Here is a 14,665-nt window from a genome sequence, read left to right as displayed (position 1 = left end):
TAAAATGTCAAGGTATCATACGTAATTTTAATTTTAAGGGTAACACACCACGAAAATTATAATTTACCAAAAATTTTCATGAAAACTTTTCATTGGGCCAAAAATTTTGAGGGGTAGTAGGCCCACTAAGGTCTGCCACTACTAAAAAAACATTTTTATAATATTTTCATAAATACAACTATTTACCTATATATAGTTATTGGTACATTCTCAACCTCAAAACTTACATGCTACACAAAAAAAAAATTGTTTTGATATAACATATATTTTCATTTCATTTTTTATATTGTTGGGATCCAACTAGCCTTTCCAAACAAAAGTTTGTAAATTACATTTTTATCCCTAATAACTTTTTGGAGATTGATAATCTATCAACGTTGTCCCATTGCTTTCAAAACCCCATTTTGGTATTCAAAAAGATATAATGGTAAATTTAATGAGTGAAAATTACAATTATATATAAAAGTAAAAGAAAACAAATATGACTTGGCATTAATTATTGAAACAAAATCATCATGCAAGTTATGATTCAAGAGAATAAGACTCAAATCCAAAAGAAAACAAAAATGAAAAAGCAAAAAAGTCATGGGGGTGGTCTTTGTTGTTCTTCTTCTTCTTGTTCTTTGTCAATTTTTAGCAGAAACACTCCAATCATATCCTACTACATCTTATAAGGCGCACAATCACATCCTACAAGAGCCTTGTTTTTCAAAGTTGTGGTTTTTAAGTAAACTTCCACCCACAAAATCACCAGAAAAATGATATTTTTTTTTTTCTACATAAGATCACCCTTCTGCTATAATCAATACATTCCTTTCTTGGGATTTTGAGGATTGATTGATTGATTTGACATTTTTTAGTATTTCTAGAGAGAGAAAGAGAGGTGTCGTGTTTGCAAATAGTGAGTAAATTGGAACTTGGAAGCGAAGATTGAGAGTCAAAAAAAAAAAAAAAAAAAAACATTTTTCTTGCTTTAAATTCGATTTTAACACCTTTTAATTCTGGGTTTTGTGTTTTTTTTTTCAATATATGATTGTGGGTTCTCTTTTATTAAAAGAATTTATGTGAAGTCAAAACCCTCTCTGTTCTTTCTTTAATTTGCATACACAACAAAAGTTCGCATTTTTCTCAGTCGAAATCCATTTCTACGATCATTTGAATTGTGGGTTTTGTTCGTAATTCAATATTGCAAATTGGGTTTTCATCATCAAGTGAGAAACTTCGGTTTTGAATGATCAAATTTGGTGAGACTGTAGATGAAGTTTGAGGGTGAGTGCGAGTGCGAGTGTTTCAATTTCCAAGCTTTTGCCGGAGAAGATGGACCGCCGGAGTTGGCTTTGGCGGAAGAAGTCGTCGGAAAGAAGTCCCGGAGAAACTGAAAGCTCTGTAGGATCCATTTCTTCTCATTCTGAGAGATTTTCCGATGATCAGGTTTGTTCAACATTTCACTCTTTAAATTGTTTTGTAAACCTGTAAGTAACATGTACAACCATAATAGCCAATGGTACAACATGTCAACATCCATCTTCATCTCTGATCTTATAATTCATTTCTTCCCCTTGACAATGTTATATCATCTCACATTTTATCTTAAAAATCGACATGAACCCACTTGAAATTTTCGAAAAAAAACATAAATATATGCAAAAACGACAAAATTTAGTAACAAATTGATATGCAAAACAGCAAAAGTTCCTGATTTCATACGCAATGTGAACTTTAAAAATAGTTTGATGATTTCTTTATCCCTTGGCTAATTTCAAGCTTCAAGTAATCAAATTTCAAGAAAACCTTGTCTTATAGGAATCGAAATGGATTGTATTACTTGCAATGTGCTCTAAATTGTCAAAACTTGCAAGCTAAAATTACTTATTTGCCCCTATTTTGGCAAGATATACTTGAATCAGAATTTGCAATCGCTCGAAATTGGATCAAAATCAGACCCACGACAGAGTGAACATAACAATGACGTGAAGACACTTTCAGAGAAATTAGAGGAAGCTCTTGCGAATATTAATGCCAAAGAAGAATTGGTAAAACAACATGTCAAAGTAGCAGAAGAGGCTGTTTCAGGTATATACACCATTTGACTTTAAAGGTCAAACAATCTGCTTTTAAAATACAAATCTAATATCAAATTTTCTTAAATTTAACATAAAAAGGGCAAAATTTAATTTAAGATTTCATACGCTGTAAGAAGTATATCAAATTTTCTCTTGAAATGCTAAACTCGATCTTGAACTTGAAGTTAAAGTTTAGTTTGTTTGACCTTAGAAGTCAAAATTGCAACTTATATGGTTGGCTAATCCATGTATTGAATTGAATTTGAGAAAAGTGATGTAAATTCTAATCAAACAATAATTTTGTTGGATTTTTTTTTGTTAAGGATGGGAGAAAGCTGAAAGTGAGGCGTCTTCATTAAGGCAACAAGTTGAGATTCTAAATGTCAGAAACTCGACTCTTGAGGATCGAATTCTTCAACTCGATGGTGCCTTGAAAGAATGTTTGAGACAACTTCGACAAACACGAGAAGAAAAAGACCAAATTGCCCATGAAGCTCTGGAAAAGAAAAACTCGGAAACCGAAAGTTCTTCAACCTCTATTGACATCGACCTTCTTCATAAGCTTGAAATGTCGGAGAAAGAAAACTCGGATTTAAAGCTTGAGCTTTCATCAATGGCAGAAGAGCTTGAAATACGACTCATTGAAATGGAATTAAGCAACCAAGCTGCTGAACAAGCTAGTAGGCAACTTCTTGATAGTGTAAAAAAGGTAGCTAAGTTGGAAGCTGAATGTCGTAAGCTAAAATTTTCTCTTGAAAAAGGTAATGATCATCAAACAAAAGATCGAAAAAATTCATCTATAAATGAAAGAAACCAAATGGAATCGTTTGTGGAGATTGATCTTATGGATGACTTTCTTGAAATGGAAAGACTTGTGGGATTGCCTGAAAGTAATGAAGTTGGAGAGAGGTTAAAAAAAGAGCGTGAAGATGAGCTTAATGCATCAAGAAAACGGCTTGAAGAAGCTGAATCTAATTTGAGTGAGCTCGAAAACGAGCTTAAGACATCAAGAGAACGGCTTGAAGAGGCTGAATCTAAGTCAGTTAGGCTTGAAAACGAGCTTAATGCATCCAGAAACCGGCTTGAAGAATCCGAGTCCAAGTTGGGTAAGCTTGAAAACGAGCTTAAGCCATCAAGAAAACGGCTCAAAGAAGCTGAATCTAAGTTGGCTGAGTATGAAAACGAGCTTAAGGCATCAAGACAACGGTTTGAAGAGGCTGAATCTAAGTTGCATGATCGTGAAAACGAGCTTAAGGTATCAAGAAATCGGCTTAAAGAGACTGAATTCAAGTTGGATGAGTGTGAAAAAGAGCTTAGGGCATCAATATATCGACTTAAAGAAGCTGAAACAGAGTTGGAAGATCGTGAAAACGAGCTTAAGCCATCAAGAAAACGGCTCGAACGAGCTGAATCCAAGTTGGCTGAGCTCGAAAATGAGCTTAAGACATCAAGATACCGGCTTGAAGAGTCCGAAACCAAGCTGGTTGTAAATGAAAACGAGCTTAAAAAGGGTGAGTTCAAGTTGGCTGAGGTTGAAAACGAGCTTAATGCATCAAGAAAACGGATTGAAGAAGCCGAATCTAAGCTGGCTAAGCATCAAAATGAGCTTAAGTTATCAAGATACCAACTCGACGAAGCTGAATCCAAGTTAGCCGAGACTGAAAGTCGGCTAGAAATGGCTGAATCAAGACTTGAAGCTATCTACATAAAGAAAGAAGAAGCCGAATCACGATGTAAAGCATTAGAATCCGAGCTAGAAAGCTTGCTTATCAATCATGAAAAGGAACGGGATTTATGGGGAAAATCCGAAGCCAAATGTCGGCAACTTGAAAACAAGGTAACAAGACTGCAACACGAACTTCATGGTAGAAAATCGGTAAATCGCCCTGAAGAGCTCCGATTTCGAAGAGCAAAACAGGTGAGATTACTTACAAAGTTCTATTTCAAATTATGATATTACTAAAAGTATTAGCAACGGATGAAATTCGTTGCTTTCATCCATTGCTGACGATATATGATTAAAAAACTAATCCTATATCAACTCAAAGGAGAATAAAACATTCCCAATATGAGTATGAATACCTCTCCTTTAAAAAGGTATTTTAAATCCATAAAAATAGTTAATCCCATTGGAAATCTGCAATTAAGCGTGCGAGAGGAGCTAACAGTACCATGATGGATGACCCCTTAGGAAGTCCTTGTGGGCCCAAGATTCCACAATTTTTTTAGCATTTCTAAATCCATCACAACGTTTTAGCAATGGATTTGTGTGTCATTACTTTTTTTTTTCTAGTTTATTTTAGCACAAATTGAATTCGCTAATGTGATATTTGTAGGACAAAGAGTTAGCAATGGCTGGAAATAAATTTGCCGAGTGCCAGAAGACGATCGCTTCTCTTACTCGACAATTAAAAACACTCGCAACGATTGATGACTTCTTGGTCAATTAACAAATGATGATTCGAGTTCTCTAAACAATAAATTTCACTTTTGTTCGATTCGGATATAGAAAAATACATGTAGGAAAATGATTTTTTATTCCCCGGGTACTATTCTTGATATGGAGAGGATGGATAACAATGTTTTTTTTTCGTACATTTGTATCTATTTATATTAATAACGTACATTTTCATAGATTTGTATCTATTTCTATAAATAATGTGTTGTTGCACATATAAGTGTCTATGTTGTTTGTTTAGAATCGAGGTAATGTCCAAATCAGTGTCACGGACGTATGTATGAGAGGAAGTGTTAATGCGATGATGGTGGCAATCATTGGTTTGAGTTAAGAGACAAGATTGTCCCACAATGGAAAATAAGTGAATGGAATTGGTGACAATGGAATTAGAAGGATTAGAGAGGACTTTTGGTGTCCCATGATGCCGGAGTTGATTTCGGGTATGGGAAACGAGAACATGCATCCATGCAACTTTCATATGTTGTACTTTCTCGTTTTATGAAAATAAAATATTTTCCAAATGGTAAAGAAAATAGATAAATGTTTGGTGCATATGCTTTTATGGATATTTGTTAAAAAAACTTTTATGTTCTCTAGTTAATTTAAGAAGTGGAATGAAAAGGTTTGGAAGTAAATCACAAGGAAAATATAAGTAAATCACAAGGAAAATATATTCATGAGTTTTTTTTTAAGATCGGATGAAATGGAAGGAGGAAGCAAAATATGTGTCTTTTTCATTCACCTACTTTTTGGGTGGGATGTGAGGGGAAGTGTAGAAAAAGTTGAAATACATTCTTACATTCGATGAATTTCACTCTAACTCAAAAACACAATTAATTATTTGGCTCTCTTTCATTTCTTTTCATTCTCTCCTCTCGTTGGTTTGGGGAGCGGGGGTTTCACAGCTGGACATACCGTTTTGAAAGCTGTTGCGTGCAAAGTTGTAAAGCACGAGAATGCATGTATAGAAAATCAACATGTGTTTGTATATCAACATGTGTTTGTATATTTTGCATTCGATACATTTGGTTTTCTCGCACCAGATACGGTAGAGCTCCTCAATAGAGTCCAACGGGTCATGCATTCTAATGTCATATCTCCTAGATCCACAAATGTTGTTTTAAAAAAAAATTGGTTTTGCTATTCAGAAAGGGCTAGCGGCGCAGCTTGTTGCCTGTTTGCCTTCAATCGATGTGTATTAAACCTTTATGTTGGATTTAATATAAAAATAGGTGGAGAAAGGGTAATTTGTGCACTCATGATCAAAACCTTGTTCTTTCTAAATACATGTATTATGAATACATAATACATGAGTAAAAATAGGAATAAACATCAATATGATCCCATAAACCTCCAAATAAGGATTCCAATTCCATAAAATTCTTTTAATTCTCTTTAATAAATGAAGATTTTTTTTGCTACATGTCATCTTCTTTTTCATTTTGACACTTATCATTTTGTGAGAATTTTAGAAATTTTATTTTCCACTTGTTATTTTTTATGAATTTCTATTTTCTTAAAATAAAATTCCATAAAATTGTAATGGGTTCTATAAAAATATAAAATCATCCTATTAATTTGGTAACAAATTTTCATAAATAATTCAAACGATTTAGTTTCTTTTGTAAATTTTCAGAAGATTACATTATGTTATGTAAATTATTATATCATAAAATATTTCATATTTGTATATTGATATTAAAATTTTATTTTTAATAAACCCGTATAATATACGGGTCTCACATCTAGTTAAAAATAATCAAAACTTCTTTTAATTAAGAATAATCAGTAATACATGCAATCAACATCCTCGTCGGTAGGTGCTAGGGAGAAACCAAAATAGGATACTTGAGGAAAAACTTTATATATATATATATATATATATATATATATATATATATATATATATATATATATATATATATATATATATATATATATATATATATATATAAACGCATTTGGGGGTAAAATCATAAAAAAACTAAACCAAAAAGTTTTTTCAAATTTGAATTTTGGGAAACAACGAAACTAGTGAAAGATCTAAAAATGGTAAAATTAAAAAACACAATAAAAACTACACAATAAAAAGAAGAATTTTTTTTACAGAAATGGTAAAATCGAGTAAAAATGAGAATCAATTAAAAACAATAATGAATAAGAATTATTAAGAATGCATGATAATAACAATAATTATGTGAGTTTGAACGTACTCACATTAGCAAACAATCTATTCTCTTAGTCATTCTCATAGAAATAATAGATGTCATCCATATTTTAACCTAGCTCATATATATATATATATATATATATATATATATATATATATATATATATATATATATATATATATATATATATATATAGAGAGAGAGAGAGAGAGAGAGAGAGGTAGGTTCAAATGTTTTTCACATCTATTGTGTGCTAAAATGCACCAATAGGAATTTAATATTAATTATACGTATATTAAATGCTATTCATACTTATAAATCATTTTTATGGAAACTAATTAAATTCATCATTAATATCAACAATAATATTCTTTCAGAATGAATTCATATCTAGAAGAATAAGAGTGTATTTCAGCAGAATGAGAATGTATTCTAGTAGAATACACTCTCGTTCTTCATATTCTATGCAACTTTATTTTATTTTAAGTAAGTAAGTCCTGAAACAAAATACGAACTCATATATAAAAACCTAGATGCGAATTCATTCTGAAAGAATGTTATTGCTGTCATTAATGACGGATTTAATTAGTTTCCATAAAAAAAAATTTAATTATAGATATCATTTAATATACATATAATTATGGAAATCATTTAATATCTATATTTATTTAATTAAATAATTATTTAATTTTCTGAATTCCTATTGGTGCATTCTAGCGCACAATAGATGTAAGAAACAAAATAACTTAGCCCTATATATATATATATATATATATATATATATATATATATATATATACACACACACACATACACAAGGTCAGACGCAGGATTTCATACTATGTGTGGTACGAAAAAAATAGTAGTCGCATGATACTAAACAAAATAAAAAAAAAATTACACTGTGTACACGAAAGTTAGGCGTTGTCGATGCCACTATGGGACACCTAACAGAACTACCCCTGTGTGAATGTATGTATATATATATATATATATATATATATATATATATATATATATATATATATATATATATATATATATATATAAACTGAAGTTTCGAAAATTAGTGGTTAAGATTAATTTTTTGCATTCTCATTTGAACACACACACACACACACATATATATATATATATATATATGTGTGTGTGTGTGTGTGTGTGTGTTCAAATGAGAATGCAAAAAATTAATCTTAACCACTAATTTTCGAAACTTCAGTTTATCGAAAAAATAGAATATATCAAGATTATTGATATTTTAATCTAGATAACATGAATGTTATATTTTAATATAAATATAACCTTTTTTTTATCAACTCTCTTCATATGTTTTATTCGTATTTGAAGAAATTGTGTATTAGATTATGTTACACTCGAGTTCTGGTAAGATATCATCGATGAAATTGGGGCTGCATCGGGGATTAGATCGATCCTAAACACCACCTTCCTCTCCGGTGATATACCAGGCAAATCCTCCGGGAATACATCCGGGAAAGCCCGAACTGTAACACCTGATTCCCGGTACGCATTTAATCTAAGCATTTCTGTATTTCTTCGGTGACTAGACGAGTTGATGACCCAACTCGTCGAGTAGGGTCGCGATCCGTAGGCATTTTAAGTGACCTACTCGACGAGTCAGGAGACTAACTCGGCGAGTAGGTGCTGTTTGAGGGAAACCCTAAATCTGAGGGTTTGCACCCTATTTAAACATCTTATTGCAGCCTCCATTGTCCCTTATGCTCCCAGAACATCTCTTATCGAAACCCTAGACGCTTTGAGTGATCTAAGGCCATTTGTGGTGCTTTTGGGTGGTTGTGAAGCTTGGAAGGAAGCAGGAAGCTTAGGAATTCGAGTTGGGGCATGTAGATACAGAGATATTATTCCATTTTCAGCTCAATCAAGGTAAATGCCCCCTGTTTTTGGTCTTTCTTTTGGTTGTTCATCTTTAGGGCTTAGATTTTGGGTGCATTTAGGGCCTTCTAAGCCATTTTCGGGGTTTTATGGTGATTCATGGAGTTTTACCTTCAGAGATGAGTCATTGGAGGGGTCTCAAGGCATAAAGGTGCCAACTTTATGGCCATGAGAGCCCCATGCACATTGTAGAGCAACTTCTATGGATTTTTGAGCCAAAAACCCCATGCATGTGCACCAAGTTTGGAACTTTATGTATAAAATGAACATTAGGAGGCCAGATCTATGATTTTGATGTGTTAAGACCCATTTAAATCGACTGTATGGTATTGGTCAAGGACGGATTCGCCGAGTTTTTCTTGGGACTCGACGAGTCGAGGCGTAACGACCACCGAATCTATTTTGCGAATGGACCAGTTGTTAGGGAGGGGAGTCTCGTAGATGTTTAGACGCAAAAAGGGCCCTGAGAACCCTGGGACTCGATGAGTGTATGATCAGACTTGGCGAGTCCAAGGCAATCTCCCAATCTTCGAAGATAGACTCGACTATTTGTTCATACAACTCGGCGAGTCATAGACTGGACGTGTTCATATGAGGGAGATGAACTCGACAAGTTGTTCATACAACTCGGTGAGTCGGATGAAGGTTCATTCAGAGTTATTTTAGAAGGAGAACTCGTCGAGTCATCGCCAAACTCGAAAAGTTGAGGTGTAAAGAAGACCAGATGAAAAGATAGGGACTCGACGAGTTGGCGGCCCAACTCGGCGAGTCGGGTCAACTAGAAATTGACTTTGACTTTGACTTTGACTTGGTTAAGGGTAAAATGATCATTTTACCCTACAAATGGTTATCAATGTCTGATTCAGTGTTTTATGGATTTATAGCTGGAGGATCACCGGTGCAGCAGTCAGACATCTGCCGATCATCTTTTCAACAGTCAACCTTACGAGGTAAGTTACATCCCAATAGAAGTGGGTCTAAGGCACCAATGTCGGCCCACCAGTAGGAGTCGTATGTTAGATGATTGTCTTTGTGATATTCATCTAGTTTTGCTACTACCTAATATGTTATCTGCTAGTATGGTATGATGCTATGTGCTAGTAGCAATAGGGGAGATAGTTCCCAAGATTTCGGTCGATAGGGCCGAAGGGGGTAGTAACACCCAGTCATGTAGATAGAATATGATTATGTGATACATGTTATGTGGTAGTAGTAGAGGGGTGAAATAGTCCCCAGTATCCGGTCGAGAGGACCGAAGGGGAGGCCAACACCCAGATATGCTAGGCAGTATCCGGTAGAGGTGGCAAAAATTGACACGACACGAAACCCTACACGAACCCGACACGAAATAAACGGGGTTGGGTAAGATATTTCAACCCGTTTAAATAAACGAGTTGACACAACACGACACGAATGGGTAAGGTTAGGGTTGAGAATTTCAACTCGAATATGACTCGAAAATGACCCATTTATTTATATGCAAGTTTTTTGAATTATTTAAATAATCTAGAAAGATACAAAACCAAAACCATAAGTAAAAGAAAACGTTCGAATTGAACTGTTTTGTAATGCTGAAATTACTTAGCCGTTTAGATCAAGACTTCATTTAAGTTTTTCCATTCTCTCCCAAACCACCCAGTCTCTTTCACCACTCTCACATCCTCATGACCTTGTCATCCGCCTCCCCAACTCCCACTCCTTTAATTTTGTCATCTGAACTTGCTATGACTTCATCTATTCTACCTCCAAACTATTAGTTTTTACTTTCCACCTACCCAGCTCATACTCTTTCAGCATGCTCAATCTTTTAACCTCACATGACATGACATATTTCAAGGTACAACCCTAACCCGAAACCCGACACGAACTCGACACGAAAATAAACGGGTTGACACGACATAACACGTTAATTAAATGGGTCGGGTTAGGGCCAAGCACTTTCAACCCGTTTAGTGTTTCGACACGACACGAACCCGACATGACACGACACGATTGCCACCTCTAGTATGTTGGATAAGGTGTCTAAGTCCATAACTTATTTGGTACATACTTGACCCGACCCGGCATGGTCCATTTGGGTTGCACTTCACCCGAACTATTTATGGATAATTTTATGAGAGTTATACACATATGTTTATTAATATATTGTAAGTTATAATATATTAATATGAAGTTATTTAATTAGTCTTAGTCTTAAATTAATTATGAATTAATTTAGAGATTAAAAGGAAGACTAATTAAATTGTGGGCTATTGTTTTATATGGTGTGGGCTAACACTCATTTGTTAATGGGCTAGGCTTATATGGAAGTCCATGGATGATCCATGGAGCTTTTAACCCATGGATCCTTGGAAAAGGAAAGGTCATGGGTTATTAGGGTTTCACCCTAACCATGCACACTATATAAGCATGCTTATGTTGCATGAAATAGCCACTAGTGTGGTTTTGTGTGTGTGGCCGATTTTCTATGTGTGTATACACTCTCTCTAAAGTTTTCTAAGAGTTTGTGGTGATTTGTGATTCCATTTGAGGCATTCACACTATTGGTGCTTGGCCCTCAAACTCCTTAGGAATCAAACTCATCATCAAAAGGTATGTAATCTCATCTAATTCTTTTATGTTTAAAAGTACCCCATGCCATGTTAGATAGGTTATGAACCTTGGAAAAATTATTATTTTGCATGTATTAGACAAACATAGATCCAAGGTTTATTAGGGTTGCATGCACACTTAGGAAGTGTTAGATTGCTCAAAAACCCAACATAGTATCCGGTCGAGAGGACCAAAGGGGAGGCCAGCACCCAGATATGCTAGGCAGCATCCGGTTAAGAGGACCGAAGGGGTAGGTTGGGAACCCAGATATGCCTGACAGTATATGAATGTTGTGTGATTATATGGTATGTGGTAAGATGGGGGAACTTACTAAGATTTGTGCTTACAGTTTTCAGTTTTGTTTCAGATACCTCTTCAGCAAAGGGGAAGGAGCCGGCACGATAGCTGCACATCATACACACATGAGATTCCGCCTTATGAGAATTCTTGGGATTGTACTCTGACATTTTTACTACTTTTGTGATATGTTTTTCAGACATGAGATTATGGTTTTTATAAAGTGATATGACACAGTAATGTTTTAGAACAAATGTTTCTTAAATCGTTATATTAAAATTGAAATTTTTGGACTCGAAATTTGGGATGTTACAAGTTGGTATCAGAGCCCTGGTTTGAGGGATTCAGGCACAACCTCGGGGATTTCTGGACTCGAACCAAGGGATTAAAAGATTTTTACAAAGAAAATAGTTTTCTAAAAATTAAGTTAAAAAGTTTTAAGAGAGAACAAGGTGTGTGATGTGCGCGACCGGCCGAGCTCATGTAAGTTTTCCCCAAAGTACCCATACAAGTTTATGTTATGATTATCAGTTTCAGTAGAACAACATGCTAGACTAGGACTAAGGATCTAGAAAGGATGCCTGTGCCTATTATATGTGCTTTTGAGTTGCATGATAGTGTTAATTAGACAGTGATAGGATAGCCTGCTTAGGTTATGCCTGATTACATGAGTTTATATCGCATGCTATTACAGATTCCTGTTATGTGGATACAATTGCTTGAGTTTGTTTCCTTTTGTCTGAATGTTGCTTGCTTTGTGCTACGTGGGACTTGGAGTGATGCGAGTTAGCTATTAGGTAGTTACATTAGGTCACATGTAATCAGGGTCGAATAATCTCAGAGTGTTGGATTTGACCCTATTGCGTAGCTCTTGTTTGAGTCCTAACCATTGTAGGGATGAGTCCCTTACTTGAAGGATTATCCGAGCCTCGTGGCATGTGACTGTATCCATATGGTGGCTAATTGGCATTGCAAAGAGGCCTTCATCAGCTGAGGATTGGTTTGGGTGGAGTTAGAGGTACCCTAGGGCAAGCCTAGGATGATAGTATCAGAGATCAACAGTAATAGAAGGGACTTGGTGGAGTCAAGGAAGTTCTTGAGGAAAGTACAGATAGATGTGGAAGGTAGTATGGGCCCGTACTACCGAAATCAAAGGATCTATACTTGAGTAGACGAAGGGTGAGACAACACCAGGAAACTTGTGATAGATGTGATCCCTCTAGATGTATCAATATCACTGACAGTTGTCATTATGTATTGCAGAATGGTGGTGCTACGTCCGAGGCCAATAGTTGACAGTTCAAGAGAGGGATCGGGTTCGTTTTTAGGTTCCGAACCAGTGGATGAGAGGCTACACGAGTTCATCGCGTCCGAGATCACTAGAGGCATCCTTGATGCGACCCCGATCATCTTTGGGTCGATCAAGGAAAGGATTATCGAGTTGATGGAGGATCGCCTCAGGGCGTTCAGGAGTGACATGGGGACCAGCCAGTCAGGATCACGCACACTGTCCTTTAAGGACTTCAAGGGCAGTGGTGCGCCGGATTTCCATGGGGCGAAGGACCCCATTGCTGCCAGACGATGGATTACATACATTGAGTCTGCACAGTTGACTAGCTTCTACCCCGAGAGGTCGAAGGTGCGATATGCAGCAGGATGCTTGAGAGACCGAACCAGGGATTGGTGGGAGTCGGTTGGTGACTCTCTGGGAGCCTCAGCCATTGAGGCTATGACATGGCCGGACTTTGTGACTCGGTTCAGGAGTGAGTTCACGCCAGCTGTAGAGCTTCAGCAGCTGGCCAGGGAGTTTTTGGATATGAGACAGACTACAGAGACTGTGGCGTAGATCACCGCCAAGTTCCGAGAGAGGGCGTTGTCGGTGCCCCAGTATGCGAGAGATGAGGACATGAGGAGGACCCACTACCATGACATGCTACGACCTGACATTTGGGAGCATGTCAGTTTTTCAGCTTGCCCTACCCTGGATTCCATGATTGCCAAGGCGAGGGAGAGGGAGATTGACCTGGAGCACATCCGGAAAAGGAAGGTCGAGGAGGGACAGATAACTGGGGCTTCGGGGAAGAAGCCCAAGGGATCAGACGTTGGGCCAAAAGGCCAGCAAGGCCGAGGATGCTGTAGGAAATGTGGCAAGTCAAACGAGGGGGCGTGTAGGTTGGGATCATCGGGCTGCTACACGTGTGGCAAGACGGGGCATTTCAGCAGGGATTGTACCGCCCCTGCACCCACTATTCAGACATCCGAGTTGTTGTGTTTCCACTGCAAACATAAGGGCCATAAGAAGGCCAATTGCCCCCAGTTGACAGCAGCAACGCCAGTGAAGGCGCCAGCTCCAGCAACCCTACAGATTACTGATGGCCAGCAGGGCAAGGTAGAGGCTCCAGTGGTGAGGAGTCGGGCCTTCCAGTTTACTACCGAGGAGGCACGCACCGCACCCGATGTGGTGACGGGTATGATTCTTTCCCTCTAATTTATTTATATGATGTTCTGATATTGATTTATGCATGTATATATTCATGTTTAGGATCGTTCCATGTGAACAGTATACCTGTTCGGTCTGTGCGAGCTTCTACCCCGAGAGGTCGAAGGTGCGATATGCAGCAGGATGCTTGAGAGACCGAACCAGGGATTGGTGGGAGTCGGTTGGTGACTCTCTGGGAGCCTCAGCCATTGAGGCTATGACATAGCCGGACTTTGTGACTCGGTTCAGGAGTGAGTTCACGCCAGCTGTAGAGCTTCAGCAGCTGGCCAGGGAGTTTTTGGATATGAGACAGACTACAAAGACTGTGGCGTAGATCACCGCCAAGTTCCGAGAGAGGGCGTTGTCGGTGCCCCAGTATGCGAGAGATGAGGACATGAGGAGGACCCACTACCATGACATGCTACGAGCTGACATTTGGGAGCATGTCAGTTTTTCAGCTTGCCCTACCCTGGATTCCATGATTGCCAAGGCGAGGGAGAGGGAGATTGACCTGGAGCACATCCGGAAAAGGAAGGTCGAGGAGGGACAGATAACTGGGGCTTCGGGGAAGAAGCCCAAGGGATCAGACGTTGGGCCAAAAGGCCAGCAAGGCCGAGGATGCTGTAGGAAATGTGGCAAGTCAAACGAGGGGGCGTGTAGGTTGGGATCATCGGGCTGCTACACGTGTGGCAAG

General features: G+C 37.4%; 1 protein-coding gene across 1 annotated transcript; it reads left to right on the top strand.

Moving 5' to 3' along the window:
• The first annotated feature begins 518 nt into the window (after positions 1-518).
• LOC111909813 (filament-like plant protein 3) lies at positions 519-4,697 on the top strand. Its single transcript, XM_023905588.3, has 4 exons — positions 519-1,431; positions 1,893-2,073; positions 2,387-3,981; positions 4,400-4,697. The coding sequence occupies exons 1-4, from the start codon at positions 1,318-1,320 to the stop codon at positions 4,511-4,513; spliced, it is 2,004 nt and encodes a 667-aa protein (XP_023761356.1). The 5' UTR covers positions 519-1,317; the 3' UTR covers positions 4,514-4,697.
• The last annotated feature ends 9,968 nt before the right edge of the window (positions 4,698-14,665 follow it).

The sequence above is a fragment of the Lactuca sativa genome, chromosome 1 (assembly GCF_002870075.4).
Source record: "Lactuca sativa cultivar Salinas chromosome 1, Lsat_Salinas_v11, whole genome shotgun sequence".
In the NCBI taxonomy this organism is placed as follows: domain Eukaryota; kingdom Viridiplantae; phylum Streptophyta; class Magnoliopsida; order Asterales; family Asteraceae; genus Lactuca; species Lactuca sativa.
Note: the sequence above shows the minus strand (reverse complement) of the source record. Positions and strands in the feature narration are given on the sequence as shown.

Excerpts from the sequence above, each read along its gene's own strand:
- LOC111909813 (XM_023905588.3), top strand. The coding sequence starts at position 1,318 with ATGGACCGCCGGAGTTGGCTTTGGCGGAAGAAGTCGTCGGAAAGAAGT. Across the intron at positions 2,074-2,386 it reads AGCAGAAGAGGCTGTTTCAG|GATGGGAGAAAGCTGAAAGT; the intron begins GTATATACACCA and ends TTTTTTGTTAAG. Across the intron at positions 3,982-4,399 it reads GATTTCGAAGAGCAAAACAG|GACAAAGAGTTAGCAATGGC; the intron begins GTGAGATTACTT and ends TGATATTTGTAG.